The sequence below is a fragment of the Hyla sarda genome, chromosome 10 (genome assembly GCF_029499605.1).
Source record: "Hyla sarda isolate aHylSar1 chromosome 10, aHylSar1.hap1, whole genome shotgun sequence".
In the NCBI taxonomy this organism is placed as follows: Eukaryota; Metazoa; Chordata; class Amphibia; order Anura; family Hylidae; genus Hyla; species Hyla sarda.
Genome location: NC_079198.1, coordinates 74,535,665 through 74,563,338, shown reverse-complemented (window position 1 = coordinate 74,563,338; position 27,674 = coordinate 74,535,665). Strand labels below are relative to the sequence as shown.

Genomic DNA, 27,674 nt, shown 5'->3' with positions numbered 1-27,674 from the left:
TTCAAAATTCTGAAGCGATCTAACATTCTCGCAAGATCAACCTATGTGACTGCTGCAGCTATGCTGTAGCTACACAGTCACTTTTGCTTTACTCTGATGGCAGAAAGAAGGCAGTGTCTGGCAGCCAACACCTGTTGCTGGGTAGCTGCCTCAGAGACTATAGAGATCGATCATTCTAAAGGACACAATTTCCATAAAACTGTATTCAGCATATCATTACCTGGGACCCTTTGCTCCTTTTTTCAGATTCAACTCTGCGTCGAGGTGGTGACAAGTCTGAATCAGAGTCTCTTCTCTGTACTTGTCGGGGAGGTGATAAGTCAGAGTCTGATCCATTGTGTTGAGTGCCCCTTCGAGGTGACATATGCGAGTCCTTCTGTCGTATAGCTGAAAAACAAGATATGGATGCATGAAAACAGAACTCAGTGCAGTCATTACAGGTATAAATACAAAAAAAACAAGGCTCAGCATATTTGTAGTGTCAAATGAACATAGCACAGAACAGCAATCAAAAGATTGGTAGAAATATTCCCCTGTGGAAACTTAAAATGTAAAAATAAAAATAAAAAATGTGTTTCAAAAATATAGTCCCTCCTCAATAAAAATTAAATCATCCCCCAAAACAAACAAATGTATTTGCCATTGCCGCATGCAGAAATGTCCAAACTGTCTATTCTTTCTGCGGATTTTCCTAGTGCCCGCCATATTCTTCAAGTGTGCGGAACACCGGTCCTGTTTTCCAGGCGGACATTCCGCACATTATCCGCTGTGTGAACTAGGCCTATTGGTGGTTTAGCTGATGATCTACTTTACATATCTGCCTTGCATGAAGTGTGGTATGTCATTAGCAGTGAAAGAATTACTCCTGATCGTGTTAAATATGTGTCCATCAAGTTTAACCTCCCATGTAGTATATCTATGGAAAAAAAAAAAGGAAGAGGAATATTCAAACCTTTTTTCCGACTGTCTTGTGGTGGTGACACTGCTCTATTCCGGGGAGGAGAAAGGTCAGAATCAGAATCATGCCGCAAAGAGGAATGTGAAGAACTTTGAGATTTCTTCGTATTATGCTTAGATTCTTTAGCATAGGACTCCATACTTGGTTCACGTTTTTCTTTTTTAAGAAAATCTGAAGAGGTATTTTTATTTTTCTGAGAAGAGTCTGTGTAGAAGGATTTGTGAGTTTTGGTTGGATTGAGATGCTTTTTTCTTTGCGGTGACAGTTTTCTTGCTTTTCTGGAAGGGGATAGGGTAGGAGAGTCCTGCCTGGTCTGGGTGGGCAGAGAAGCATCTGGGGAATCCCATCTGGTCCTCCTGTGCGGATTGTCCTGCCTGCCCCTTCTGGGTGGAGAGGCATTTGGAGAGTCTTGCCTGCCCTTCTTGACTGAAGAGGCATCTGGAGAGTCCCACTTGGTCCTCCTAAGTGGAGAGTCTCGTCTGCCTCTCCTAGGTGGAGAGGCGTCTGGAGAGTCTTGCCTGCCCCTTCTGGGTGGAGAGGTGTCTGGAGAGTCTCGTCTGCCCCTTCTGGGTGGAGAGGTGTCTGGAGAGTCTTGCCTGCCCCTTCTGGGTGGAGAGGTGTCTGGAGAGTCTTGCCTGCCCCTTCTGGGTGGAGAGGCATCTGGAGAGTCTCGCCTGCCCCTCCTGGGTGGAGAGGCGTCTGGAGAGTCTCGCCTGCCCCTCCTGGGTGGAGAGGCGTCTGGAGAGTCTCGCCTGCTCTTTCTTGAGGGACTCGGCTGCCTTTTAGGGTGAGGAGAATGGTCCGGAGAGTCATGCCTGGCCCTTCGAGCTGGAGAAGGGTCTGGAGAGTCATACCTGGCCCTTTGAGGGGGAGAAGGGTCTGGAGAGTCATGCCTGGCCTTTCGAGGGGGAGAAGAATCTGGAGATGCAGGAGAACTGAGACCAGTGTTACCAGCATTAGCAGAGACATCTTCTGTAGCCCTATAGAGGATATAAAAATATAACTGAAGACAGATTACATAATAATGGAAACAAACAATGCATTCTAATATCTAAAGGAAGAAGCAAACAAGGAAATACCGTATTTATCGGCGTATAACACGCACTTTTTAGGCTAAAATTTTTAGCCTAAAGTCTGTGTGCGTGTTATACGCCGATACACCCCCAGGAAAGGCAGGGGGAGAGAGGCCGTCGCTGCCCGCTTCTCTCCCCCTGCCTTTCCTGGGGTCTAGAGAGCTGCTGTCGGCCCTTTTCACCCCCTGGTTATCGGCGCCGCTGCCCGTTCTGTCCCCCTGACTATCGGTGCCGGCGCCGATAGCCAGGGGGAGAGAAGCGGCGCCGACAGCCAGGGGGAGAGAAGGGGCAGCGGCACCCATTGGCGGCGCCGCTGCCCCGTTGCCTCCCCCCATCCCCGGTGGCATAATTACCTGAGTCGGGTCCGCGCTGCTCCGCTGCTCCAGGCCTCCGTCGTTGCTATGCGCTGAACAGCGCGGCGCATGACGTCAGAGCGCTGCGCCGTGCATAGCAACGATGCTGGGGACGCACGACGGAGGCCTGGAGCAGCGCGGACGCGACTCAGGTAATTATGTTGGCGCCGCTTCTCTCCCCCTGGCTATTGGCGCCGGCACCGATAGTCAGGGGGACAGAACGGGCAGCGGCGCCGATAACCAGGGGGTGAAAAGGGCCGACAGCAGCGCTCTAGACCCCAGGAAAGGCAGGGGGAGAGAAGCGGGCAGCGACGGCCTCTCTCCCCCTGCCTTTCCTGGGGGTGTATCGGGGTATACACGCGCACAAACGCACCCTCATTTTATCATGGAAATTTGGGTAAAAAAACTTTTTCTACCCAAATATCCTTGGTAAAATGAGGGTGCGTGTTATAGGCCGGTGCGTGGTATACCCCGATAAATACGGTATATGGGTGGCCAAGAACTCAAGTTGTATAATTTTTTTTTTGTAAAAACTGAAGTTTTTACTAGAGTTTAAAAAGAGACACCATCACCAATTTGATTTTATATTTAACGCATGTTAAATTCTTTCAATTTTGCACCTAAAAATCCATATGATGCAGGGATGTGGCATTCCTATCGCCCGACGCCCGGGACTAGCAGTTTTGGGCGCCGGGCAGGTGAATTTGTCCGGCCCTTAGCCCGGAGCTTCGGGCAAGCAGGGCCGGACCTGACAAGTGCAGCGGCGATCTGCAGTCTGTATGGAGCGGGCTCCCGACTCCTGCCCGCTCCATACTCTGCAGCCTGTGTCCTCCGAAGCAGAGCAGGGGAGATGAGAAGCTGTGTACAGTATTTGTCTTCTCTCCCCTGCTCTGCAGACGTGCAGGGGGGAGATGAGGGGGCGTGGCTTCTTGCTCCCCATGCAGACCTGCATCCTCTGCCTTCACTCCCCCCAGCTGTAGCTTCGGAGAGCTGAGGGGAGGAGGCGCGTCTGCACAGGGAGATGCATGCGGCGCTCACAGGAGTATGGAGCGGGCTTGGGATTCCTGCCTGCTCCATACTCTGCAGCCCCGGCTGTTCTCAGTAGCCGGGGGCTGCCGCTAATAGCCAGCATGCGGCGATTTTTTTCTTTTGGTTCAGAGAATAGGTTATTGAAAAATTAAAAAGGTATCCTTATAGTAGGTAGTTATGGCTATTATAGGGCGAGGAGGAAAAAATTTGAGCGTAAAAGCGAAAATTGGCCCGGACAAGTGGATCGTCATGAGGGACAAGTAGATTTTGCTCCATTTTAGTCCCGTGGACAAGTAGTTTTTTATAAAATTTCCACACCCCTGTGATGGCTTATTTTTTGCGCCACCAATTCAACTTTGTAATGACATAAGAAACGGGGAAAAAAAATCATTGTGCGACAGAATTGAAGAAAAAACGCCATGTTGTAACATTTGGGGGCTTCCGTTTCTACGCAGTACATTTTTCGATAAAAAGGACACTATTCTGTAGGTCAATACAATTAAAATGATACCCTACTTATATAGGTTTGATTTTGTCTTACTTCTGGAAAAAAATCATAACTATATGCAGGAAAATGTATACGTTTAAAATAGTCATCTTCTGCCCCCTATAACTTTATTTTTTCACATCCAGGGCGGTATGAGGGCTAATTTACTGCGCTGTGATCTGATGTTTTTAGCGGTACCATTGGTCTTTATCGGACTTTTTGATCACTATTTATTCATTTTTTCAAGATATGAAAAGTGACCAAAAATATGCTATTTTGGACCTTGGCATTTTTTTGCGTGTACGCCAATGACCATGCGGTTTAATTAACGATATATTTTTATAATTCAGAGATATTTCCGCATGCGATACCACAGGTTTATTTTATTTTTTTGCAATGTTATAGCCCCCATAGGCTATAACACAGCACACACTGATCATTGTTATACCATAGGATAACATTGATCAATGATTCTGCTGCTTGACTTCTGATGCCTGGAACTCAGGCACGGAGCAGTTATTCGGCGATCGGACAGGACTGGTTCTCCTATCATGGAGTAAGATAGCAGGAGAACCAGAGCACCAAATGGGACCAGGTAAGTATGATTTTATTACAAGACGGAGGCTCATATTATGACAATTCTTCTTTACTAGCTCATATAGCAGCAAACAAAGGGTTAAAAGAAAAAAACAGTACGATGCAGAAATCTTAAAGGGTACCTCTCATCAAATAAACTTTTGATATATTTTAGATTAATGAATGTTGAATAACTTTCCAATAGCATGTTAATGAAAAAATATGCTTCTTTCTATTGTATTTTTCCCGATCAGTCCTGTCAGCAAGCATTTCTGACTCATGCTGGAGTCCTAAACACTCAGAGCTGCCAGCCTGCTTTGTTCACAGCCAAACAGGCTGTGAACAAAGCAGACTGGCAGCTCGTAGTGTTTAGGACTCCAGCATGAGTCTGAAATGCTTGCTGCCAGGACTGGTAGGGAGACCCCTAGTGGTCATTTCTTCAAAGTGGAAAATGAAATAGAAAGAAGCATATTATTTAATAACATGCAAATGTAAAGTTATTCTGCATACATTAATGTATAATATATCAAAAGTTTTTTTGATGAGAGGTACCCTTCATTGGGGACGGAGCCCATTATGACCCTAAGGACGGGAGCATTTTTTGCAATTCTGACCACTGTCACTAAGCATTAATAACTCTGGGATGCTTTTACTTTTCATTCTGATTCCGAGATTGTTTATTCGTGACATATTCTACTTTATGTTAGTAGTAAATTTTTGTCAATACTTGCATCATTTCTTGGTGAAAAATTCAAAATTTTGATGAAAAAATTGTAAATTTAGCATTTTTCTAACTTTGAAGCTCTCTACTTGTAAGGAAAATAAACATTCTAAATAAATAATATTTTGATTCACGTATACAATATGTCTACTTTATGTTTGCATCATAAAGTTGACATGTTTTTACTTTTGGAAAACATCAGAGGGCTTAAAAGTTCAGAAGCAATTTTCCATTTTTTCACAAAATTTTCAAAATCTGAATTTTTTAGGGGACAGTTCAGGTTTGAAGTGGATTTGAAGGGCCTTCATATTAGAAATACCCCATAAATTACCCCATTATAAAAACTGCACCCCTCAAAGTATTCAAAATGACATTCAGTAAGTTTGTTAACCCTTTAGGTGTTTCACAGGAATAGCAGCAAAGTGAAGGAGAAAATTCAAAATCTTAATTTTTTACACTCGCATGTTCTTGTAGACCCAGTTTTTGAAATTTTACAAGGGGTAAAAGGAGAAAAAGCCCCCAAAATTTGTAAACCAATTTCTCTCGAGTATGGAAATACCTCATATGTGTATGTCAAGTGTTCGGCGGGCGCAGTAGAGGGCTCAGAAGGGAAGGAGCGACAATGGGATTTTGGAGAGTGAGTTTTGCTGAAATGTTTTTTGGGGGCATGTCGCATTTAGGAAGCCCCTATGGTGCCAGAACAGCAAAAAAAAAAAAAAAACACATGGCATACTATTTTGGAAACTACACCCCTCAAGGCACGTAACAAGGGGTCCGGTGAGCCTTAACACACCACAGGTGTTTGACGACTTTTCGTTAAATTTGGATGTGTAAATGAAGAAAAAATTTTTTCACTAAAGTGCAGGTTTTTCCCCCAAATTTACCATTTCTACAAAGGGTAATGGGAGAAAAATCCCCCCAAAATTTGTAACGCAATTTCTCCCGAGTACGGAGATACTCTATATGTGGCCCTAAACTGTTGCCTTGAAATACGACAGGGCTCTGAAGTGAGAGAGCGCCATGCGCATTTGAGGCCTGAGTAAGGAATTTGCAATAGGGGTGGACCCGGTTACAAGGACGGGGCTTGTCTCCACCAAAACCCTACAGCAGTGTCTCCCACAGGGTGCCTCCAGTCAGTGCATGCTGGGAGTTGTAGTTTTGCAACATCTGGAGGACCGCAGTTTAGAGACCACTACACAGTGGTCTCCAAACTGTGACCCTCCAGATGTTGCAAAACTACAACTCCCAGCATGCCCAGACAGCCTTTAGCTGTGTGGGCATGCTGGGAGTTGTAGTTTTGCAGCTTTTAGAAGGCCACAGTGAAGATCACTTATCGCGATCTTCACTGCAGCCTTCTCAGCCGCACTTTCCGGCCGCCGCTCTTCCTCCTGCCGCCGCTGCTCTGGGATGCCGCTGCAGGTCCGGGTAAGCCGGGCCATGTCCCCCCATCCCCCCTCGCCGCCCGTGTTCCCCCCGCTCTGTACAGACTTCGATCGGTGCGCAGAGTGGGGGGGTATTAACTATAACCCCCCAGCCCCCCTCCTGCCATTGGTGGTCAGCCTGACCGACCAATGGCAGGGATTAGGAGGGGGTGGCAACACTGCCACCTCGCTCCTATGCTTTAGGCTGGTCGGGGACAGCTCCGATCAGTCTTATTTTCCGGGAGATCGGGTCACCAGTGACCCGATTTGCCCGGATCGCGGCAAATCGCAGGTCTGAATTGACCTGGGATTACCGATCTAGGGGGGGTCTCAGGACCCCCCTAGGCACTGCCACGGGATGCCTTCTGATGGATATCAGCAGGCATCCCAGTCCGATCACCGCCCAGGCGAGCGGCAGTGATCGGAAATGCCGAGGGCGTATGGATACGCCATCCGTCCTTAAGTGACGGGATGCGAGGGCGTATGCGTACGCCATCCGTCCCCAAGGAGTTAATCATATGTACAGCAATACAATAACAACCAATCATATGAGGGTAACAATTGATATATGGTAAAGTGCCAACTGAAACATCCTCCTCTTTGCTGCTTATTGATGAGATAAGTTGCTGTACAATTTTCTCCTTTAATATTTACATTATTATTCAGTTCTTCATTTCCCATATTTTGTTATTACCTTTTATGTATTAATTTTTATACATTTAATATATATTTATGTATTTCATGATCTATATCTAATTTACTTTTATTCATTCATATATTTATTAATTTTTCTATATATTTATTTATTTATGTTTTCAGGTTCCATTTGACATTTATTCATAGACAGTTTAATAAAATTCAGAGGATCTTTTGCTACGATTTTCATTTTTCATTTGTTTGTTTTCTATTTTCTTTCCCTGTTTTTCTGTTAAATCGATATTCCCATTCATCCCCTCTATTTACCTTGATTTCTCCCTTCTGCTCGGGCTCGCACTACCTCTGTCATGGTTCTGCTCTGTGTTCGTTATCTTCATGATGCCGTTTCTTTTCCCTGCATCTCGCGATATTGACTACGCAGCTAGTGATTAGCTGCTGCACAATCACCCTGTCGCATACAGCCACTGGATGTCATCCTGACTAAATCTCTGCTTCCACCTTCTGCATATTTTCCAGTATTTCACCTGCATATTCCCTATTATGCAAAATCCAAGATGCAAAAAACTTCAGCACAGCAAGCTCCCATACAATAGGTCTTCACTAGTGAGCATACAGTTCACTCCCTCTCTGGACGTTTTTCAGGTGGTGCAAACTAATGAGAAATCGTTCAGGCAGGTACAGTTCAACAAAGTGTAAATGAAAGCACTCACTTCATTGTGCAGATAATGTTCTTCAAACTTTATTCTTGGAACTTCGTACACGGAGGGGGTGAAGGTGCAGGGCGGCAGGATGGTGAAGGTAGGGGAAAAGGACGCCGGGGAAACGTTTCACACCAAACTGTGCTTTCTCAAGCCCTCATTCTTATATTCCCTATTATTCTCTTTCACCCTAATTGGCCCTTAGCTGTTGGGATTATATTTATTTTTTAATTATATCCTGTACAAACATTAAATATACAAAAACATTTTTATTTAACATTTATATATTATTCCTTCCATTTTAAATGTTTATATAACACATATATACACACACACACACACACACACACACACACACACACACACATATTCTATATTTATTATGGCCGCAGATGAACTTGACATGAATTCTGCTGACCTTAAAGAACATCACTTATGTTAGTGAGGGCCATATTCACTCACTGGTCAATTAATAAATCTGTTCAATCTGCTATCAAACATGCCATGTCCTCCATACAGGAATCCATTGCCAAGTCTGACTATAGCGATTTCTCAGGCAACCCCACATAATACATCTAGACGTGTTTCTACTCAGATACCTTCTGGTCGGCTGATGAATTGTCTTCTCAATTAGCTAAGGGTTTCCTTAAATCCAGTTAAGTGTCAAAAAAGAGGAATCATTGCCAAAACGAACTCTCCACTCATGTCCCTAAAAAATCCTCTGTGGTCTAAAGAGATCAAGATCTTGATGACAGCACACATAATAGGCATAGCAAATTATCTGGTGTAGTTGATTCTCACCCCTTACCCTCCGCCCCCGAGGAAGAGTAATTTAAACTGGCACATTAGACCAATGAGGACATATCAGCAGATGAAGAGAATCTTATTTCTTTACCTGAGAAATCAGATTCCAAAATTGTGGATAGTAGAGTTCAACCTTTTTTTGACCCAGGGCAAATTAGACACCCTAGATCCGGTGAATGGGTGCCTCACCCTAATGTTGCTAAATATCTCAGACTTTTGCTCAAAAAGCCTCTTGACAAAGTAGCACGTAACAAACTCCAAGCAGAATGCCCGAGACCTATACTACCTAATATTACTACCTTGACCCAACTTTGATCAAGTTTATTATGAAATTTTGGAAGAACCCAAAGAAAGAAATAGACAGGTCCTTTAAATCCTGTCAAGATAAACTGTTAGACATGCTGGGCCCCCTGTCTGAGATTATGGATCTCTCAGAAGAAGCCATTGCTTCAAATAAACCCATTGATAACACCATCGAGAGGCTGGATTCAGAGTGCAATGTGTTTCTTCCGGAACGCAAAAGCTGCTATTTGTTCAGAAAGAAGGAGTTCTCTGTTAATGAGGCTTGATCCTCAACTAACCCATCTGGCCACTTCAGAACACAGCAATTCAAATTAGAGGTGCACCGAAATGGAAATTTCAGAACCGAAACGAAACCGAAAAAAAAAAAATGTCCGGCCGAAACCGATACCGAAAATGACTTCTCCCCGTCTTCTGGTAAAATGCAGCGCTCCGCTCATTAGATTCCCCCACATTAGATTGCCAGCTCCCCCACATTAGGTCGGGAGTTCCCCCACATTAGTAGGCAGCTCCCCCCCACAATATTAGGCAGCTCCCCCCCCCCCCACAATATTAGGCAGCTCCCCCCCACATTTGTAGACAGCTCCCCCCCACATTTGTAGGCAGCCCCCCCCCCCCACATTTGTAGGCAGCTCCCCCCACATTTGTAGGCAGCTCCCCCCCCCCCACATTTGTAGGCAGCTCCCCCCCCCCACATTTGTAGGCAGCTCCCCCCCCCCACATTTGTAGGCAGCTCCCCCCCCCCACATTTGTAGGCAGCTCCCCCCCCCCCACATTTGTAGGCAGCTCCCCCCCCCCCCCACATTTGTAGGCAGCTCCCCCCCCACATTTGTAGGCAGCTCCCCCCCCCCCACATTTGTAGGCAGCTCCCCCCCCACATTTGTAGGCAGCTCCCCCCCCCACATTTGTAGGCAGCCCCCCCCCCACATTTGTAGGCAGCTCCCCCCCCCCCACATTTGTAGGCAGCTCCCCCCCCCCCCACATTTGTAGGCAGCTCCCCCCCCCCACATTTGTAGGCAGCTCCCCCCCACATTTGTAGGCAGCTGCCCCTCAACAATATTAGGCAGCCCCCCCCACATTTGTAGGCAGCTGCCCCCCAACAATATTAGGAAGTTCCCCCACAATATTAGGCAGCTCCCCCCCACATTAGGTCAGCAGTTCCCCCACAATAGTAGGCAGCTTCCCCCCACCCCACAGACATACAGCTTCCAGCCATATACAGTGTATGGCTGGAGGCTGTATGTCTGTACTGCTTCCCCCACAGTGATCCGGTCACCGCTCCTCTGGCCCGGGGTCACATCTACTGCTATGGCCTATGGACTATAGCAGTAGGTGCCGTGACCGGAGGAGCGGTGACCGGAACACTGAACAAGATGACGCGGTCACTTACCAGGCCCCGGCCTGCGTGCGTTCTCCTGCGACGATCCTGCGGTCCTCCTGCGTCTCTATGTTGTCAGTGACGTCCCGTGCGTACGACCATAGAGGCAGAGAAGCGAAGGATCGCAGGAGGACGCGGGGGAATGGTGAGTGACCGGCGGACATCCTTATGTCCCGAAAAGATTTTTCGGGACACAGGGATGTCCGGGATAGGAATACTTCTTTTTATGTGCCCGGGCCGGCTCCCGTGTGTGGCTGCAGGCGGGGGCCAACCAGAGCATATAAAAACTAATACTGTATACTATAAACCAGGGGGCCTCCAGCTGTTGTGAAACTACAACTCCCAGCTTGCCCGGACAGACTTTGCCGGTCCGGGCATGCTGGGAGTTGTAGTTTCACAACAGCTGGAGGCCCCCTGGTTTATAGTATACAGTATTAGGTTTTATATGCTCTGGCCGGCCCCCGCCTGCAGCCACACACAGAAGCCGGCCCGGGCACATAAAAAGAAGTATTCCTATCCCGGAGAGAGCGCCCCCCCCAGATGTTGCGCCCGGCCCCCCCTGCATCCCCCACGAATGCCTCTGCCACTGGCAGTGTTTGCAACTTGTGCTGTGGGCGGGCAGGGGAGGTGGGTCATTATCGGCACATTTTTTGTTGTTTCGGCATTTCCCCGAAACAGCTATTTTCGGCCGCCGATATATCGGTGCATCCCTAATTCAAATGATCCATTACTCTTTGGGGAATCCTTTATACAGGAATTAAACACGTGGGCCTTTTCTCCTCATCAGACAAGGCCCAACATCCCTTAGAAAAGTTTTCGATGGGAAGGTTTTCAACAGGGCCAGGAGAGGCAGGAGCCGCTTTCCCGGCCGTTACATCCAAGACCGTCACCAATTCAGAGGCTCCTCACACTTCTCCAAACCTCCACATTTTGCTGATCCTCCCAACAAACTCATTTCTACCACTATAGAGGGAGACCATGGAGAGCCAGAGGACAGTGTGAATACTCCAAGTCCAGACCTTCTACAGGTAAGTAATGTTTTCACCTTTTTCCCACATTCCTCTAGGAGGCAGGAGTCTGGTCCATGATTACATTGGACACTTGGGTTTTAAACACTGTAGGTTACCAGATAGAATTCATGACTTACTTTTCAGACTCCTCTTCCTCATCCCATACAATTTTGCAAAGCAGATAAAAATCTTATGGATTTAGAGGTCAAAGAATTGGCAGTGAAAAACACGATTATTTCAATTCCTCATCAATCAAACTTATTTCTAAGCAATCTCTTTCTCGAAAAAAGAAAAATGGAGGTCACAGGCCTGTTATAAATTTGAGATCTCTCGACAATTTAGTCAAATACCAACACTTCAAAATGGAAGGGATCCATTTATTAAGAGATCTGTTAAGACATGGAGACTGCTTGACCAAAATAGACCTCAAGGATGGCTCTCTCACGGTCCCAATTCATGCTTCTTCTCAAACTAACCTTCAGTTTGCATGAAAAACTCAAATTTGGCAGTTTACTTGCCTTCCTTTTGGCCTGGCTTCAGCACCCTGGTGTTTCACAAAACTGATGAAACCAGTGGAAGCTATGTTGCAAAGCCGTGGTGTTCGTCTGATAATATACCTAGACGATATTCCTTATTATGGCTCAGTCTCGTTCTCTCAGTTACCTCCACATGCAATGGACTTTGTGTAGATCTAGGATTTCTGAATAATTTCAAGAAATTTATTCTGACCCTTTCCAGGGAAGTAGAGTTCTTAGGCTTCATGGCTAACACCAATCTAGCCACATTGAGTCATCCATTCAGGAGCTTGAAAACGATCAGGTGAGAAATGTGTTCTGTTTTGAACAGGCAAATGATTTCTTTGAGAACCACTGCTCGAATTGTCTATCTGTTGTCAGCTTCAATTCAGGCCATTTTCCCAGCTCCCCTTCACTACCGGGCTCTTCAACGTCTCAAGAGTCAAAATTTGAAAGCGGGTCTGGGATACACAGATACGATTTCTCTTACTTCGGAGACAAGAAGAACTTCTCTGGTGGTTAGAGCACATATAATCTTGGATTGGAAAAGCCATTTTCAATTCCATTCCAGATCTTGCTATAGAATCAGACACAAGTCATCTTGGTTGGTGTGCTCACTGCAGTCAATTGTCCACAGAAGAATCATTGTTAAATATTAACTGCTTAGAGCACCTAGCAGTATTTTTTGCTTTGAAGAGCTTTTCAAGGAACAGATCTCATTGTTTTTCTTTTAAGGATGGACAACATATCTGCAGTGCAATATGTCAATCGTCTAGGAGGCACGAAATCGAAATTCTTAGCGAACATCGCAAAAGTTTTTTGCCATTTCTGCTTGGAAAAAGACATTGTCATCAATGTGGAATACCTTCCAGGCCTTTCCAACGCTGTAGCAGATTGGAATTTCCGATTTCTTCTACATTTGAGCGATTGAAGTCTAGATTCTTCGCTCTTTTTTCAAATCAATACTCTATGGAAATACTGGAAGTAGTACAGCTTCACTCCTAGCCCTCTGATACATCTGTGTCTTGGACCCATCTGCACCGCCCCGGCTTCAAGGCAATTAGAACACAGAAAAACGAATGTCCAGCACTGGGTGTTCAGATGAATTTCTTTGGCTCTTTATTTAGGATCAACAGTATACAAACGACACGGTACAAACACTGATGCGTTTCACGCAGTAATGCACTTAGTCATAAAATAGTTTCTTGTTACAAACAACATGTTAAAAAGATTTTTTAACACTTACCGTAAAATCTCTTTCTTGAAGGATCCATTGAGGAACACAGACCGTGGGTGTATGCTGCTGTCTCTAGGAGGTATGACACTATGGTAACAAAAAAGTCGGCTCTTCCCAGCAGGATATACCCGCCTCCAGGCCCTGAGCTAATCAGTTTAAGTACCAGAACAATAGGAGAGTACCGACAGGTCAATGAAAAAACCTGAACTGTCCGAGAACCAGAAGAAAAAAATATAACTGAACACACCCTCGGACAGAAAACCAAAGAGCAACCCAAAAGGGCGGGAGCTGGTTCCCCCAATGGATCCGTCGAGAAAGATTTTAATCGTAGGTGTTAAAAAAAAAAAAAAATCTCCTTTTCTCGATCGGCTCCATTGGGGGACACAGACCGTGGGACGTAACAAAGCTGTCCCTTGGGTGGGCAGATAATCAGTTAGGCAGACGGCTGTTCCACTGCCGCCTGCAGCACTTTACGGCCCAGACTAGCATCAACCGATGCGAAGGTATGAACCCGGTAAAACCTCGAGAAAGTGTGCAAAGACAACCAAGTAGCCGCCTTTCAAATCTGCGAGGCCAAGGCATTGTTCTGGAGAGCCCAGGATGCCCCAACAGAACGGGTAGAATGAGCCACAACCCTGAAGGGAGGAACCTTCACCCTACAGCGATAGGCTTCCGAAATGGCAGACCAGATCCACCGAGAAATGGTGGCCTTGGAAGCAGGATGTCCCTTGCGACGACCTTCCGTAAGGACGAAAAAGGAATCACACTGACGAAACGAAGTAGTGACAGAGAGGTAAGACCTAACAGCCGAACACATCCAGTTTGTGGAGTAAATGCTCCTTAGGATGAGAAGGAGCGGGACAAAAGAACGGAAGAACCTTAGGCAAAAAGGAAGGATCTGGCCGAAAGACAATCTTGTCCTGATGAAGCACCAGAAACTGAGAAAGGCAGGAGAGAGCTGACAATTCAGACACTCTCCGGATGGAGGTGATAGCAACAAGAAACGCCACTTTCCAAGAAAGTAGGCGCAGGGACACCTCCCCAAAAGGTTCACCTTGGAGGACCCCCAGGACCAGATTCAAGTCCCAAGGGGGAGAAGGGGACCGATATGGAGGGGCAGCATGCGCCACTCCTTGAAGAAAGGTCCGGACATGAGAATTAGAAGCCAGAGGATGCTGGAAACGAATGGAAAGAGCCGAAACCTGACCCTTAAGGGAACTGAGAGACAAACCTAGTTCCAAAACCGACTGCAAGAAAGAAGGCGGGGAACAGAAAAAGTAAAAGGAGACACAACCTGAGCTTCGCACCAACGAAAATAAGACCGCCAAGTATGGTGGTAAATTTTTGACGAGGAGGGCTTATGAGCCCTGAGCATGGTGCGAATGACTGGGGAAGAGAAACCACAGGCTCTAAAAACCGCAGTCTCAACCGCCACGCCGTCAAATGCAGAGACTGTAAATTGGGGTGGCAAAGAAGACCCTGAGACAGTAGGTCCGAACTTAGTGGAAGGCGTAGTGGAGTGTCGTCCAGGAGCCTGACTAAGTCGGCGTACCACAACCTTCAGGGCCAATCTGAAGCTATCAGAATGGCGGGAACTTCCTCCGCTTTGAGCTTCCTCAGAACCCTGGGAAGGAGCGGAAGGGGAGGAAACAGATAGGGCAGAGGAAACCCTGTCAAAGGAATTATTAGGGCGTCCACAGCTAGCGCCAGAGGGTCCCTGGACTTCACTACAAACGGAAGGATCTTCCGATTGTGCCGAGACGCTAAGAGGTGCACGTTTGGAATGCCCCAGAGGTCGCAGATCTGCGCGAAGACATCTGGATGCAGGGACCACTCGCCGGGGGTTGGCTGAGGACCGGCTGAGAAAGTCCGCTTCCCAGTTGAGCACACCCGGAATGTGAATCGCCGAAATGACCGGAACCTTGGTTTCCGCCCAGATGAGAATCTCTCACCTCGGCCATGGCTGCCGAGCTGCGAGTGCCGCCTTGTCGACTTATGTATGCCACGGCCGCGGCGTTATCCGACTGGATGCGGACAGGGCGGGACTGAAGCAGGGACTCCCAATGAAGAAGGCAAAGAAGAATCGCCCTCAGTTCCAAGATGTTTATCGGAAGAAGGGCTTCCCGGGGAGACCAGAGGCCTTGAACCATCCAGTCCCTGAACACACCGCCCCAGCCCGACAGACTGGCACCAGTTGTAACCACCTGCCAGTGGAGGGGAAGAAATGATCGCCCCTGAAGAAGAAAGGGGGAGCGGAGCCACCAGAGCAGAGACTGACTGATCCAACGAGGGAGAGCAATCTTGCGATCGAGAGACAGAGGAGATCTGTCCCATCGAGAGAGAATCACCAGTTGAAGTGGACGGTAATGAAATTGGGCAAAGTGTACGGCCTTCATGGCCGCTACCATCCGACCCAAGACTTCCATGCAAACGCGGATGGAAACTGGGAACTGAGCCTGAAGGGAGCGGACTCCTGACAGGAGAGTCAGATGTTTGTCCGGCGGAAGGCAAATCCGGGCAGAGGCCGTGTTGAATTTAAGTCCCAGGAAAATCAGAGACTGGGTGGGAGAAAGGACAGACTTGTCCCTGTTGACCATCCACCCGAAGCGATCTAGGGTCTGGAGGGTGAGATCCACATTCTCCAGGGTCTGGACTCCGGTGGGAGGCTTGATGAGAAGGTCTGTCTAGGTAAGGGATCACTGAGACTCCTCTCGACCGCAACAGGGCTATCACTGGCGCAAGGATCTTGGTAAAGACCCGAGGAGCAGTTGCCAGACCAAAGGGGAGGGCTACGAATTGAAAATGCCCCTCCAGAACTGCAAAACGGAGGTACAGTTGATGGCCGGGAAATATTGGAACATGGAGGTAGGCATCTTTGATGTCCACCGAAGAGAGAAATTCCCCTTGCTCCATGGATGCCACTACCGAACGGAGGGATTCCATTCGGAAGTGGCGGATGAGAAGATGACGGTTGAGACGATTGAGGTCCAGGATTGGCCGCACCGAACCGCCCTTCTTGGGGACCACAAAAAGATTGGAATAGAAACCCCGAAAACGTTCCCTTGGAGGAACGGGGACAATAACTCCCTGGAGAAGCAGGGACCAATGAGCCTCTTGGAACTGCTTCGCCAGAGAAGGAAACCGGGGAGCCCGGGACCGAAAGTTACGATCCCTCGGGAGGGAGGCAAACTCGATTCGGTACCCGTTGGACACCACGTCCCTGACCCAAGAGTCCTGAATGTGTGTGGTCCAGATGTCTCGAAAAAATAAGAGATGACCTCCCACCCGAGAAAAATCTGCGGGTGGGGGCATCACTTCATGCGGAATTGGGTTTGCGGTTGCCCGATTTGGCCGCAAAACGTCCGGAACGGCTGGTGTCCGACTTCCAAGACGGGTGTGCCCGGAACGAGGGGGCCTTCTTGTCCCGTGAAGGCACCTGCCCCGACCCCTTATTGGGGCCAAAAGTCCGAAAGGACCGAAAGGAAGAGGACTTCCTCTGAGAAGTAGAGCGAACCTTATTTTGAGGCAACAAGGAACTCTTGCCCCCCGTCGCCTCAGAAATAATCTCGTCAAGGCGCTTGCCAAAAAGACGGACACCAGTAAAAGGAAACTCAGTGAGAGACCTTTTGGAAGTGGCATCCGCATCCCAAGCCTTAAGCCACATGGAACGGCGGAGAGCAGCCAGGTGACCCACAGCAAAGGCAGCACAACGGGCTGACTGCATGGAGGCTGTGCACAGAAATTCCCCAGCTTTAGAGCATTGGAGAACCAAGGCAGAAAGCTCCTCTGGGGGGGATCCCGCCTGGATACCCTGACTGAGTTTTGAGCACCACAACAATAGAGCTTTGGACACTCAAGCCGAGGTGAAGGTGGGAAGTAGAGAAGAGCCTGCTACTTCAGAGGCAAACTTCGCCAAGGACTCCTCTTGTCTGGATGTTTCCATGCAGATTCCAGAAAGGTGTCAAATTCAGCGTGAGTGCTGAACCTTTGAGGTGCCGGTTTAGCACGATAAAAGGATACTTCAGGAGTCACGTCCGAAGATCTTGGTTCCTCTAAGTGAAAGGTCTCTTATGGCCACAACCAATGAGTTCACTGTTTCAACTGAATCCAAGTGGTCTTCAGAGTCAGATGCCGATTCAAGCGCATCATCCGCCAGTTCACCAGGAGAATGTGAACGAGTGGAGGCAGCCCTGGAGGGGGGCGACTCAGAACGGGTACGTGGCTCTGGCGAGGCAGAGTGGCAACTGCGGGAATGTCCTCTGGAGGAGCGATGTTTGTGACTAGATGACCCGGGGGGGGGGGGGGGGCGCGGGACCCACAAGGGGAACGCCCAACGTCTACCTGAAGACTCAATGGAAGAGTCAGAAGATGCACCCCTAGTATGCTTGTGAGAGCATGAGGTATGTGGAGAAGGGGAGCCTTTAGAGGGCCGGCGCAGGGCAGACTTCTTCAAGGCAGACACCATGTCACGGGAGGCCTCAGCCACCGAACGGGAGACTTGAGTCAAGTCAGCCATATAGTGGGATAGGGAAGAAACCCAGGCTGGAGGGGTGGCCTAATCCACCGGAACTGAAAGAGAATCCGGGGGAACCATGGGGTCTGGGGCAGCAGAGGAGCAGGCAGAGCAAGTGGGTTCAGCAGAACCAGGCATTTTGGAATTACAGGTCTTACAGATAAAATAGGAAACTAATGCTCCAGTTGTCTGTTTAGAAGGAGGAACAGTTCTGGGTACGGACATAATGAAAAAAAAAAAGAACCCTCTCACCCAAGTCTGTGTCCCCTGTGTCCCCAGCTGTTGTGAGGAGAACTCCGCTCTGAGAGAAAGAGAGGGAGAAACAGGCCAGCCAATAGCCATAGAAGGGCGTGCCTGGAGCAGAGGCACTGTCTAATTGGCCTCTGTCCCCCGAAAATCGCACGCACGGCGCTGATTGGAGGGCGGTTTGCGCCTCCAGTAAGCTCCGGCGGCCCTGTGGGCGGAGCTATATAGCGCCCCGGCCGCCGTGAGGAAGAACAGTAATGTCGCCCGCTCCTTTCCCCGGGCGCACATGTCAGTCGCGTCTGCGGGGAAGGGAGCGGGCGATTCACATGTACGTCGGCAGCTGTCTGCTGAAATGAAAGTAAGTTGGCGCTCTGTGCGCCGAACAGTACAGACGCCGCGGCTGTCAGCCGCATAGTAAGTGCTGCGGCTGACAGTCCCATAGTATAAAACACCCACACACACGTACATAGTAAGAAGTAACCCCTTCCTGCTCAAAATGCCCTTGCTCGCCCCTGCTTTGAAGATAGAGCCCCAACACAGGCCAGCCCCTTAACCTGAAAGTGGTCCAAAAAATGAGGGTCTCCAGAGATTGCAAGTCAGCACCTAAGGGAGAAAATATATACTCACCTCAGTCAGAAGAACTTACCTAATGGAGTCTTCTGCAAGGTCTTCAGTCAGCTTTTGTTACCTGCATCACGCCAAGCTACCATGTGCAAGCGAGGCGAGCAGGGAATAGGGGGACCCGGACCCATGAGGTACAACCCCAGGCACTGACCATCGGCGAGAGTGGGTTAACAGCGCATATATGCAATATCTGTTCCCCCTTACTCGCAATGGGGAAACAGTGAGCCGCAGTTCCTGAGTCCCCACCTGAAAACATGAAAAAAAACTAACACATTCCCTAACTAGGAAAATAATAAAACATAAGAAGATCCAGAGAAATCTAGACCATGTCCACCTCTTTCAGACACTAAGCTTAAACGGATTAGCTCAGGGCCTGGAGGCGGGTATATCCTGCTGGGAGGAGCTGACTTTTTTGTTACCATAGTGTCATACCTCCTAGAGACAGCAGCATACACCCACGGTCTCCCAATGGAGCAGATAGAGAAATACTCTTGACATTTAATCACATGGTACAATTAAAATCAACAGTTGGAAAACACGGTATGGATTCAAATACTTGTGTTTCATTCGTATGGCTTCATAGTTAAAAATGTAATGAAACATGAAACATGTACAATATGTATTACATGTTTCATTACATTTTTAACATTTAATACTATTAACCCCTTAAGGACCCATGACGTACCGGTATGTCATGAGTCCGCTCCAGTTCTATAACGGGGGGGGGGGGGGGGAGGGGGCCACGGCCATAGCGGGTTGGGCCTGGTCACTAACAATGGCTGGGACCCGTGGCTAATAGCGCGCGGCACTGATCGGCACTGTGAGACAGCAGGAGGGTCCCTCACCTTGCCTCCTGGTGTCCATTCGCCGAATGACTGCTCAGTGCCTGAGATCCAGGCATGAGCAGTCAAGCAGCAGAATCATTGATCAATGGTTCCTATGAGAAACCATTGATCAATGTAAAAGATCAGTGTGTGCAGAGTTATAGCCCCCTATAGGAACATTACAAAAATAAAAAAAAATAAAAAAAATAAAAAGGGTAAATCAAGATCATTTAACCCTTTCCCTAATAAAAGTTTGAACCACACCCCTTTTCCCATTTAAAAAAAAAAAACTGTGAAAATAAAAAACATATGTGGTATCGCCAAGTGCAGAAATGTCCAAATTATAAAAACATATCGATTAAACCGCACGGTCAATGGCGTACGTGCAAAAAAATTCCAAAGTCATAAATAGTGTATTTTTGGTCACTTTTTATATCATGAAAAAATGAATAAAAGATCATAAATAAATCCTATCAATACAAAAATGGTACCGCTAAAAATGGCGCCAAAAATTAGCCCTCATACCGCCCCATGCGCGGAAAAATAAAAGTTATAGGGGGTCAGAATTTTAAACGTATACATTTTCCTGCAAAAACAGAAAAACCCTTGGTCCTTAAGGGGTTAATAGTAGGTACAAAAAGGCAAATAAATAAGGTATATATGATATTAATAGACAGTGATCAGATCTAATCTATGATTTAACCCCTGTGGGTGTATCGTTTTAAGTGAAAACCTCCAAAATGTTTTTCTGTTTAATAGATGTCTCCGCAAATCTCCACCCGGGGTTTCTTCTTAATTTTCTCTATACCTTTTATTCTTAGTGAATCAGTATTACTATTATGGACTTCACAAAAATGTTTTGTTAAGGCTGAGACTCCTAGCTTAATTCCTTTCATATCCGAAAGATGTCTCCTAATCCGAACCTTCAATTTATTGCTTGTAGAACCCACATATTGTAGCCGGCACTCAATACAGGAGGCTAGATAGACTACATATTCTGTATTGCAGTTAATGTAACTTTTTATCGGATATGTTACACTGGTAGCATATGATGTGAACTGGTTTGACTTCTCCATATATCCACAAGTAATACATCTCGTGTGTCCACATCCTACACTACCAGTGTATTTTAACCACTGTGTATTTTCCTGAGTGTGACTACTTTTTGCTCTATATAGGCTGGGACAAATAACCGAACCTAAAGTCAATCCTCTTCTAGAGACTATATTCACACCTGGTGCGATAACCTCTCTCAAAACCGCATCTACCTCAAAAAAATTGTAGGTATTTGGAGATGATGTGTTTTATAGCTACAGACTGTGCGCTATATGCTGCAACAAATTATGGTTTCCTACTAACCTTATTTGTATTTTTTCCCTGTATTACTAAAAGTTTTTCTTTTTAGAGTTTTCCTGTCTCTCATTAGTTTTCTGCATAGCATTTTGTAAATTTATTTCAGCATATCCTCTCTCTCTCAGTCTAATATTAAGTTCCTTTGATTCTTGTAAAAAAAATTTCATTTCGTGTACAATTTCTTTTTAATCTGCAAAGTTCTCCATACGGTATATTTTTAGTAGCGTGTTTGGGATGAGAGAGGCTATCGCACCAGGTGTGAATATAGTCTCTAGAAGAGGACCAACTTTAGGTTCGGTCCTTTCTCACAGTCAATATAAAGCAAAAAGTAGTCACACTCAGGAAAATGTTTATAATTTTATCCTTTTATAATTATATAATTTATAATATTATCCCTCCTGATTCCCATCCTGATTTTATCTTTATTTTTTCTCTTTTTCAGTGTGACCTCTATACATGATGGATTTGTCCTCTTCATTTATCTGTCTATCTGTTGGATGGATACTTCGTTGTCAAGTTGTGCTTCCGGTTCCTGTTATTTTTATTGAACTTATTCTGATTTTGCAATTCTAACCTCGCCACAAAGAAGAGGATATTTCAGTTGGGACTTTACCATATATCACCTGTTACCCTGATTTGATTGGTTGTTATTGTATTGCTGTACACATGATGACACAAAGTTTTCTGCACCGTACTATTTTTTCTTTTAACCCTTATTGTTTGCTGCTATATGAGCTAAGAAAGAAGAATTAGCATAATATTTGCCTCCTGTCTTTAATAAAATCTATATTTTCCGTCATCAAGACTAGGAAAATCTCCAATTGTCATCAGTGCCACCCGCACTACCTGTCTGTACCGACAGGTTAGTGCAGGTGACACTGATGACAGATTTCCTTTAAAACAGTATTTAGTGCAGAATGTCTGAATGTGGAATAAAATAACCAAGTCCTATATTATTGTGCTGCATTACCTTGAATTTTGTTCATGGGAACCTTCATCTTCAGGGGAGTCATCACCTACAATAAAATCAGATATTTGCAGTCAATCAACTGCTTACTAAGATCTTGCATTTATAAAGATAACAAAGATAAATAAATGTTTAACCCCCTTCCCCGGCATAACTTTGGGGCTTGCATTGCTCATGCATTAAGCTAAAATGGTGGCTAAATGGAGCACTGATCTCACTGTTTAAAGTAAATGCAATTTTATAATAGCATGTATACTAGTGTTTCAAAATTATTATAAAAGCTCATCCCCTAATAATTTTTTTTTTTATAACCTTATAAATGTATATAAATAAAAAAAATATATGTCACCTATACTTGTTAATGTATACTGTACTCACCTTTTATCACTTTCCACTTATTGGTGTTCCTGAACTCTTCCATGCGCTTGATCTCCTCTGGACGTTCATCTACAAACTCTGCCACCTGTAAAGGTCACACAAAAGAAAAAGTGACACAACACAACAATAACTGGATGCATTAATTGTAATGCACTAAAAAAAAAAAATTCTCCAGTGGGCCATTATACTAACATGGAACAGTTTATAGCAACATCAAAAGGGGCACCCCGGTGAAAAACAAATGTTTTCATATCAACTGGTGCCAGTAAGTGAAACAGATTTGTAAATTACTTCTATTTAAAAATCTTAACCCTTCTAGTACTTCTGTGCTGCTGTATGCTCCAGAGGAAGTTGTAGTTCTTATTTGCCTGACCACAGTGCTCTCTGCTGACACCATGTTAGGAACTGTCCAGAGCAGGAGCAAATCCCCATAGCAAACCTATGCTGCTCTGGACAGTTCCTGGCACGGACAGATGTGTCAGCAGAGAGCACTGTGGTCAGACTGGAAAGAACTTCAAAAACGTGCTCTGGAGCATACAGCAACTCATAAGTACTGGAAGGGTAAACCCCTTAAAGGGGCATTCCAGGCAAAAACTTTTTTTTTACATATATCAACTGGCTCCGGAAAGTTAAACAGATTTGTAAATTATTTCTATTAAAAAATCTTAATCCTTCCAATAGTTATTAGCTTCTGAAGTTTTCTGTCTAACTGCTCATTGATGATGTCACGTCCCGGGAGCTGTGCATGATGGGAAAATATCCCCATAGGAACTGCACAGCTCCCGGGACGTGAGTCATCAGAGAGCAGTGAGACAGAAAACAACAACTCAACTTCAGAAGCTAATAACTATTGGAAGGATTAAGATTTTTTAATCAAAGTAATTTACAAATCTGTTTAACTTTCCGGAGCCAGTTGATATATAAAGATAAGTTTTGGCCTGGAATACCCCTTTAAGGACTAAGCCCATTTGGGCCTTAAGGTCTCAGCCAGCTTCATTTTTGCGTTTTCATTTTTTCCTCCCTACCTTTTAAAATCCATAATTTATTTTTCCCCATCCACAGACACATATGAGGGCTTGTTTTTTGCGTGACCAATTGTACTTTGTAATGACACCTTTTATTTTACCATAAAATGTACGGAGCAACCAAAAATTATTTATTTTGTAGGGAAATTAAAAAGAAAAGCACAAGTTTGCAACCTTTGGAGGGTTTTGTTTTTATGCAGTGTACTTTACAGTAAAAATGATGCTCTATATCAGTGTTTCCCAACCAGTGTGCCTCCAGCTGTTGCAAAACTACAACTCCCAGCATGCCTGCACAGCCTTCGGCTGTGCAGGCATGCTGGGTGTTGTAGTTTTGCAACAGCTGGAGGCACACTGGTTGGGAAACACTGCTCTATATATTCTGTGGGTCGATACGATTAAAATCATACCCATGTTAACATGCGTTACCATTATTGTACCAATTTTAAAAAAATCTCAAACTTTTTTTTAAACAAAATTTGTATATTTTAGGTTGCCCCATTATGACCCCTGAAGCTTTCTAATTTTTTCGTATATGGGGCTGTATGAGGACTCATTTTTTTGCTCCATGATCTGTAGTTTTTTTTGGTACCACTTTTGCGTATGTGACTTTTTGATCACTTTTTATTTATTATTATTGTTATTTTAAATTATTTTTTTGAAAGGACAACTGCAGCGCTAGCAAATTAGGGCCCAAATGTAATTATATCACAAGTTATATAAGTTTCTAAATGGGATCCATTACCTGGCTGGTCCCATTCCTCCGCTATGCCGCCACCGGAAGTCATCTCCTGGTCCCCTAATGCGCGTAGCGTCGACCTATTATTCTCTATGGAGCCGCCATCTTGGTCGACGCTACGTCACAATTGCCCATAATGCGCCGGGGGATTGCTTCACTCCCCCTGCCGGCCCCTCTCCTCCCATCCTATAAATATTCATAATATTATGCGCTCAGCCCTGATTGGCTGAGTGCACAGTAGGGGCCGCTAGTGCTGGGCGGTGTCAAATTTGCCCCCGCGAGCGCGATCGCTACCATCACCGCTAGCGGGGTCCCTGTGCCCACTAGCAGTGTCACAAGAATGCTGAGCGTGGCTCTGTTCCCCGTCCCTGTCAGCTCTCAGGGTACGGGAACAGACTTAAAAGCCTCGCGCGCAGCTAACGTAGTACTGCGCATGGCTCATAGCGCTGCCTACGTTAGCCCTACGCTATTTGCGTAGTGCTGCACCTGCGCAGTACTACGTTAGCTGCGCGCAAGGCTTTTAAATCTGTTCCCGTACCCTGAGAGCTGACAGCGACTAGCAACAGAGCCGTGCTCGGCATTCTTGTGACACCGCTAGTGGGCACAGGGACCCTGCTAGCGGTGGGGATTGATCGTGCTCGCGGGGACACTGGCTGACAGGCGCAGCGGGGGGGGGGGGGGGGGGGGGGACACAGTAAACGGATTAGCTTCTATCGGCCACAGAAGCACACCGGGACAAGTGAGGGCACCGCGCTGGGCTCTACAATTCATCCGGAGGGTGGGGGAGGGGCCCGACCGGTATAGCGGTATGGGCAAAAATCCATACCGCTATATGCGGTTCTCACCGGTATACCTCCCAGCACTAGGGGCCGCAGCCTATCAGTACATGTGGTGATGGTGGAGAGGGCTGATGAGCTGGGAGGGGGAGGATGGGAGGAGATTTTTTTTCTAACTTTTATTACACTTCTATAGTCCCCATAGGGGATTATTGATAGCAATCACTTGATTGCTAACACTGTTTAGTGCTACACATAGGCATAGCACTGATCAGTATTATCGGATATCTACTGCTCTGGTCTGCTTGATTGCAAACCAGAGCAGAAGACACCGTTATGACGGTGGGAGGCCGGTGAGGAGATCTCCACCATCTTGGCTGTAGCGCCACGGGCGATCTGATCACCCATTCAGTGCTGCACTGCCGCAGATGCTGTGATCAGTATTGATCAAGGCATCCGAGGGGTTAATGGTGGACATCAGCGCTATCGCTGATGTCCGCCATTAACAGCGGGTCCCTGGCTGCTGATAGCAGCTGCGACCCACAGTGCATGATGCAAGCTCCGATCCGGTGCTCAGGTCATGTATGGAACGTAAATGTACGTCCTGGTGCGTAAGGTACCACCACACCAGGATGGACATTTACATCTAAAGTCGTTAAGGGGTTAAGATTTTTAAATAGAAGAAATTTACAAATCTCTTTAACTTTCTGGCACTAGTTGATTTAAAAACAGGCTACCCTGTGAGTTTTTTGTGTGAGGTTTGCAGGCAGATCCACACGCCGGTATGACCGACGAGTGCCCCGCCTCCAAACCCGACAGAACACACAGGGCTTCCGCCAAGTTGCCCTGTGTGTATGCTCATCAGAGAATATGCTGTGTGTTTCCCGCTTTGCAGCAGATTTTGTGAAATAGACTGTAAGCGCTATATGGGACTGTACCTTTAGGCTAAGTCTCCACTTTTTTTTTTTTTTTTTTGCAAAACGCAAAGAAAAACGCCAATTCTGCCACATGGCGGTTTTTTGGTAAAAAAACGCTGCGGCCAGATGTTAGCTCTAAGTCAATGAGAAAGCGCAAATTTTGAATTCCACTTTGCGTTTTTTCACTTTTTCTGCGTTTTTCTCCGCTCTTTGGCGTTTTGAAAAAAAAACGCTGTAGTTCCCTCAAAACTGCGTTTTTTGTCAAAATCGTGGCGTTTTGCTCCAATAGAATTCTATGGGAGTGAGAAAATGCCAAGAAAAACGCTATGTGGATTTTAACTTCGGCGTTTTTTAATTTTTTTTTTTTACTTTAGCGATCCAAAAAAGTGATGTAGCTGTTTTTAAGAAAATTTCGTAGGGTATCATTAAAAATTTTATTTTTTAAATATACAGTAGTGAAGGAAAAAATTGTATCTAACGAAATGTATATTATTGAAAAAAAAAACTATTACTTTTTAAACAGGGATCAATTTGTGTGTGCGGGGAAATAAAAATGTAGCTGACGATTATAAAAATGTATTGTGTGTGTTTTTCACTTTTTTTGCTTTATTTTTTTTAGTTAGTACTACTACTCCCAGCATGGAACACACTGTTCCATGATGGGAGTAGTACTACCTGTACTAATAGACAGATCGCCCGCTGCGATCTTTCTGTATAATATATAGATGCGGCCGCTCTTCTATGGTCCCCTGCCCTGACGTATATTTACACTTATTCATATTTCCCACAGAGCTGTGATTGGCCAGATGGTTCCAGCCTATCACAGCTCTAGGAATATGTGTATATATACGGCCGTGCAGTGGACCATAGGAGAGCTGCCGCCGCATCCATACATTATACAGGATCACAGCGGCTGTCAGAAGTGATAACCGCTGTGATCTTTCCATAACTGCAGCTACTACTACTCCCAACATGGAGCACACTCTGCCTCATGCTGGGAGCTGTAGTACCTGCATTAATAGACAGATCGCAGCAGGTGTCAGAAGTTACACTTGCTGCGGTCTATTAATACAGGTACTACAGCTCCCAGCATGGAGCAGAGTGTGCTCCATGTTGGGAGTAGAAGTGCCTGCTTAAGGACACATCACAGTGGATGTCACTACTGACACCCGATGTGATCGTCCTGTCTATAGCAGAGATGGAGCGACTGTATACATCGCTCGCATCCCTGCTCTGCACTATACTCCGGGCCGGCCACTCATTCATTCATCTTTTCCTCAGAGCTGTGATTGGCTGAAACCATCCGGCCAATCACAACTCTGGGTGGGAAATATGAATTTCTGTTGACATCAGTGGCCGGAGTATAGTGCAGAGAAGCGAGCGATGTATAGACCCGCTCACTTCTCTGCTATATTATGGACGATATATGTCTATAGTACAGGTACTATCACTCCCAGCATGGAACAGCCTGTTCCATGCTGGGAGTCGTAGTACTACATAAAAAATTTAAAAAATGTATTTTAAAAAAAATAAATAAAAGTGAAACACACACTTTATTAAAAAATAATAAAAATTGGGTTATAAAATATATACGGTACATTGCGTTTAATAAAAAAAAATTCCATCACTGCGGCAGCCTTTTTTTTTGGTACCCAAGAAATTTTGGGTACCAAAAAAAAAACCGCCAAGGTGCAATTTCCACACAAATGAAAAAACGCACGAAAAAACACATGATGACGTCACTTGCACTGGCGATTTTCAGGCGTTTTTTTAATCCCTAAAAACACAGTGCAAAAAACCAAGTGGAGACTTAGCCTTAGGGAGAGATTTATCAAAACCTGTGCAGAAGAAAACTTGACAAGTTGCCCATAGCTTCCAATCAGGTTGTTAATTCTTAAGAAAGCCTATGAAAAATGAGAGAAGCAAGCCGATTGGTTGCAATGGACAATTGGTCAACTTTTCCCTCTGCACACAAGTCATTTGCTAAATATGGTCTGGGCAAAATGCAGAAGCCTCTGTGTGACTACTGAAGATGGCCTGAGAGTTGGCATTAGACCAACTGTGGAGGTACTGAAGGGAAGATGTGGTGCAGAAAATG

At 45.9% G+C, this 27,674-nt stretch overlaps 1 protein-coding gene and 1 long non-coding RNA gene across 2 annotated transcripts in view; one reads left to right on the top strand and one right to left on the bottom strand.

Moving 5' to 3' along the window:
• The window catches only part of BUD13 (BUD13 homolog), a 63,658-nt gene that overhangs the window by 26,422 nt on the left and 9,562 nt on the right, over positions 1 to 27,674 (bottom strand). Inside the window, exons 3-6 of the mRNA XM_056542973.1 lie at positions 22,123 to 22,207; positions 21,748 to 21,793; positions 953 to 1,938; positions 221 to 387 (exon numbers count right to left, since the gene is read on the bottom strand). Coding sequence (XP_056398948.1) covers positions 221 to 387; positions 953 to 1,938; positions 21,748 to 21,793; positions 22,123 to 22,207 — 1,284 coding nt within the window. The remainder of the gene's footprint in view (positions 1 to 220; positions 388 to 952; positions 1,939 to 21,747; positions 21,794 to 22,122; positions 22,208 to 27,674) is intronic.
• LOC130293827 (uncharacterized) lies at positions 307 to 21,535 on the top strand. Its single transcript, XR_008848310.1, has 2 exons — positions 307 to 440; positions 21,220 to 21,535. It is a non-coding gene; the product is annotated as an uncharacterized LOC130293827 (long non-coding RNA).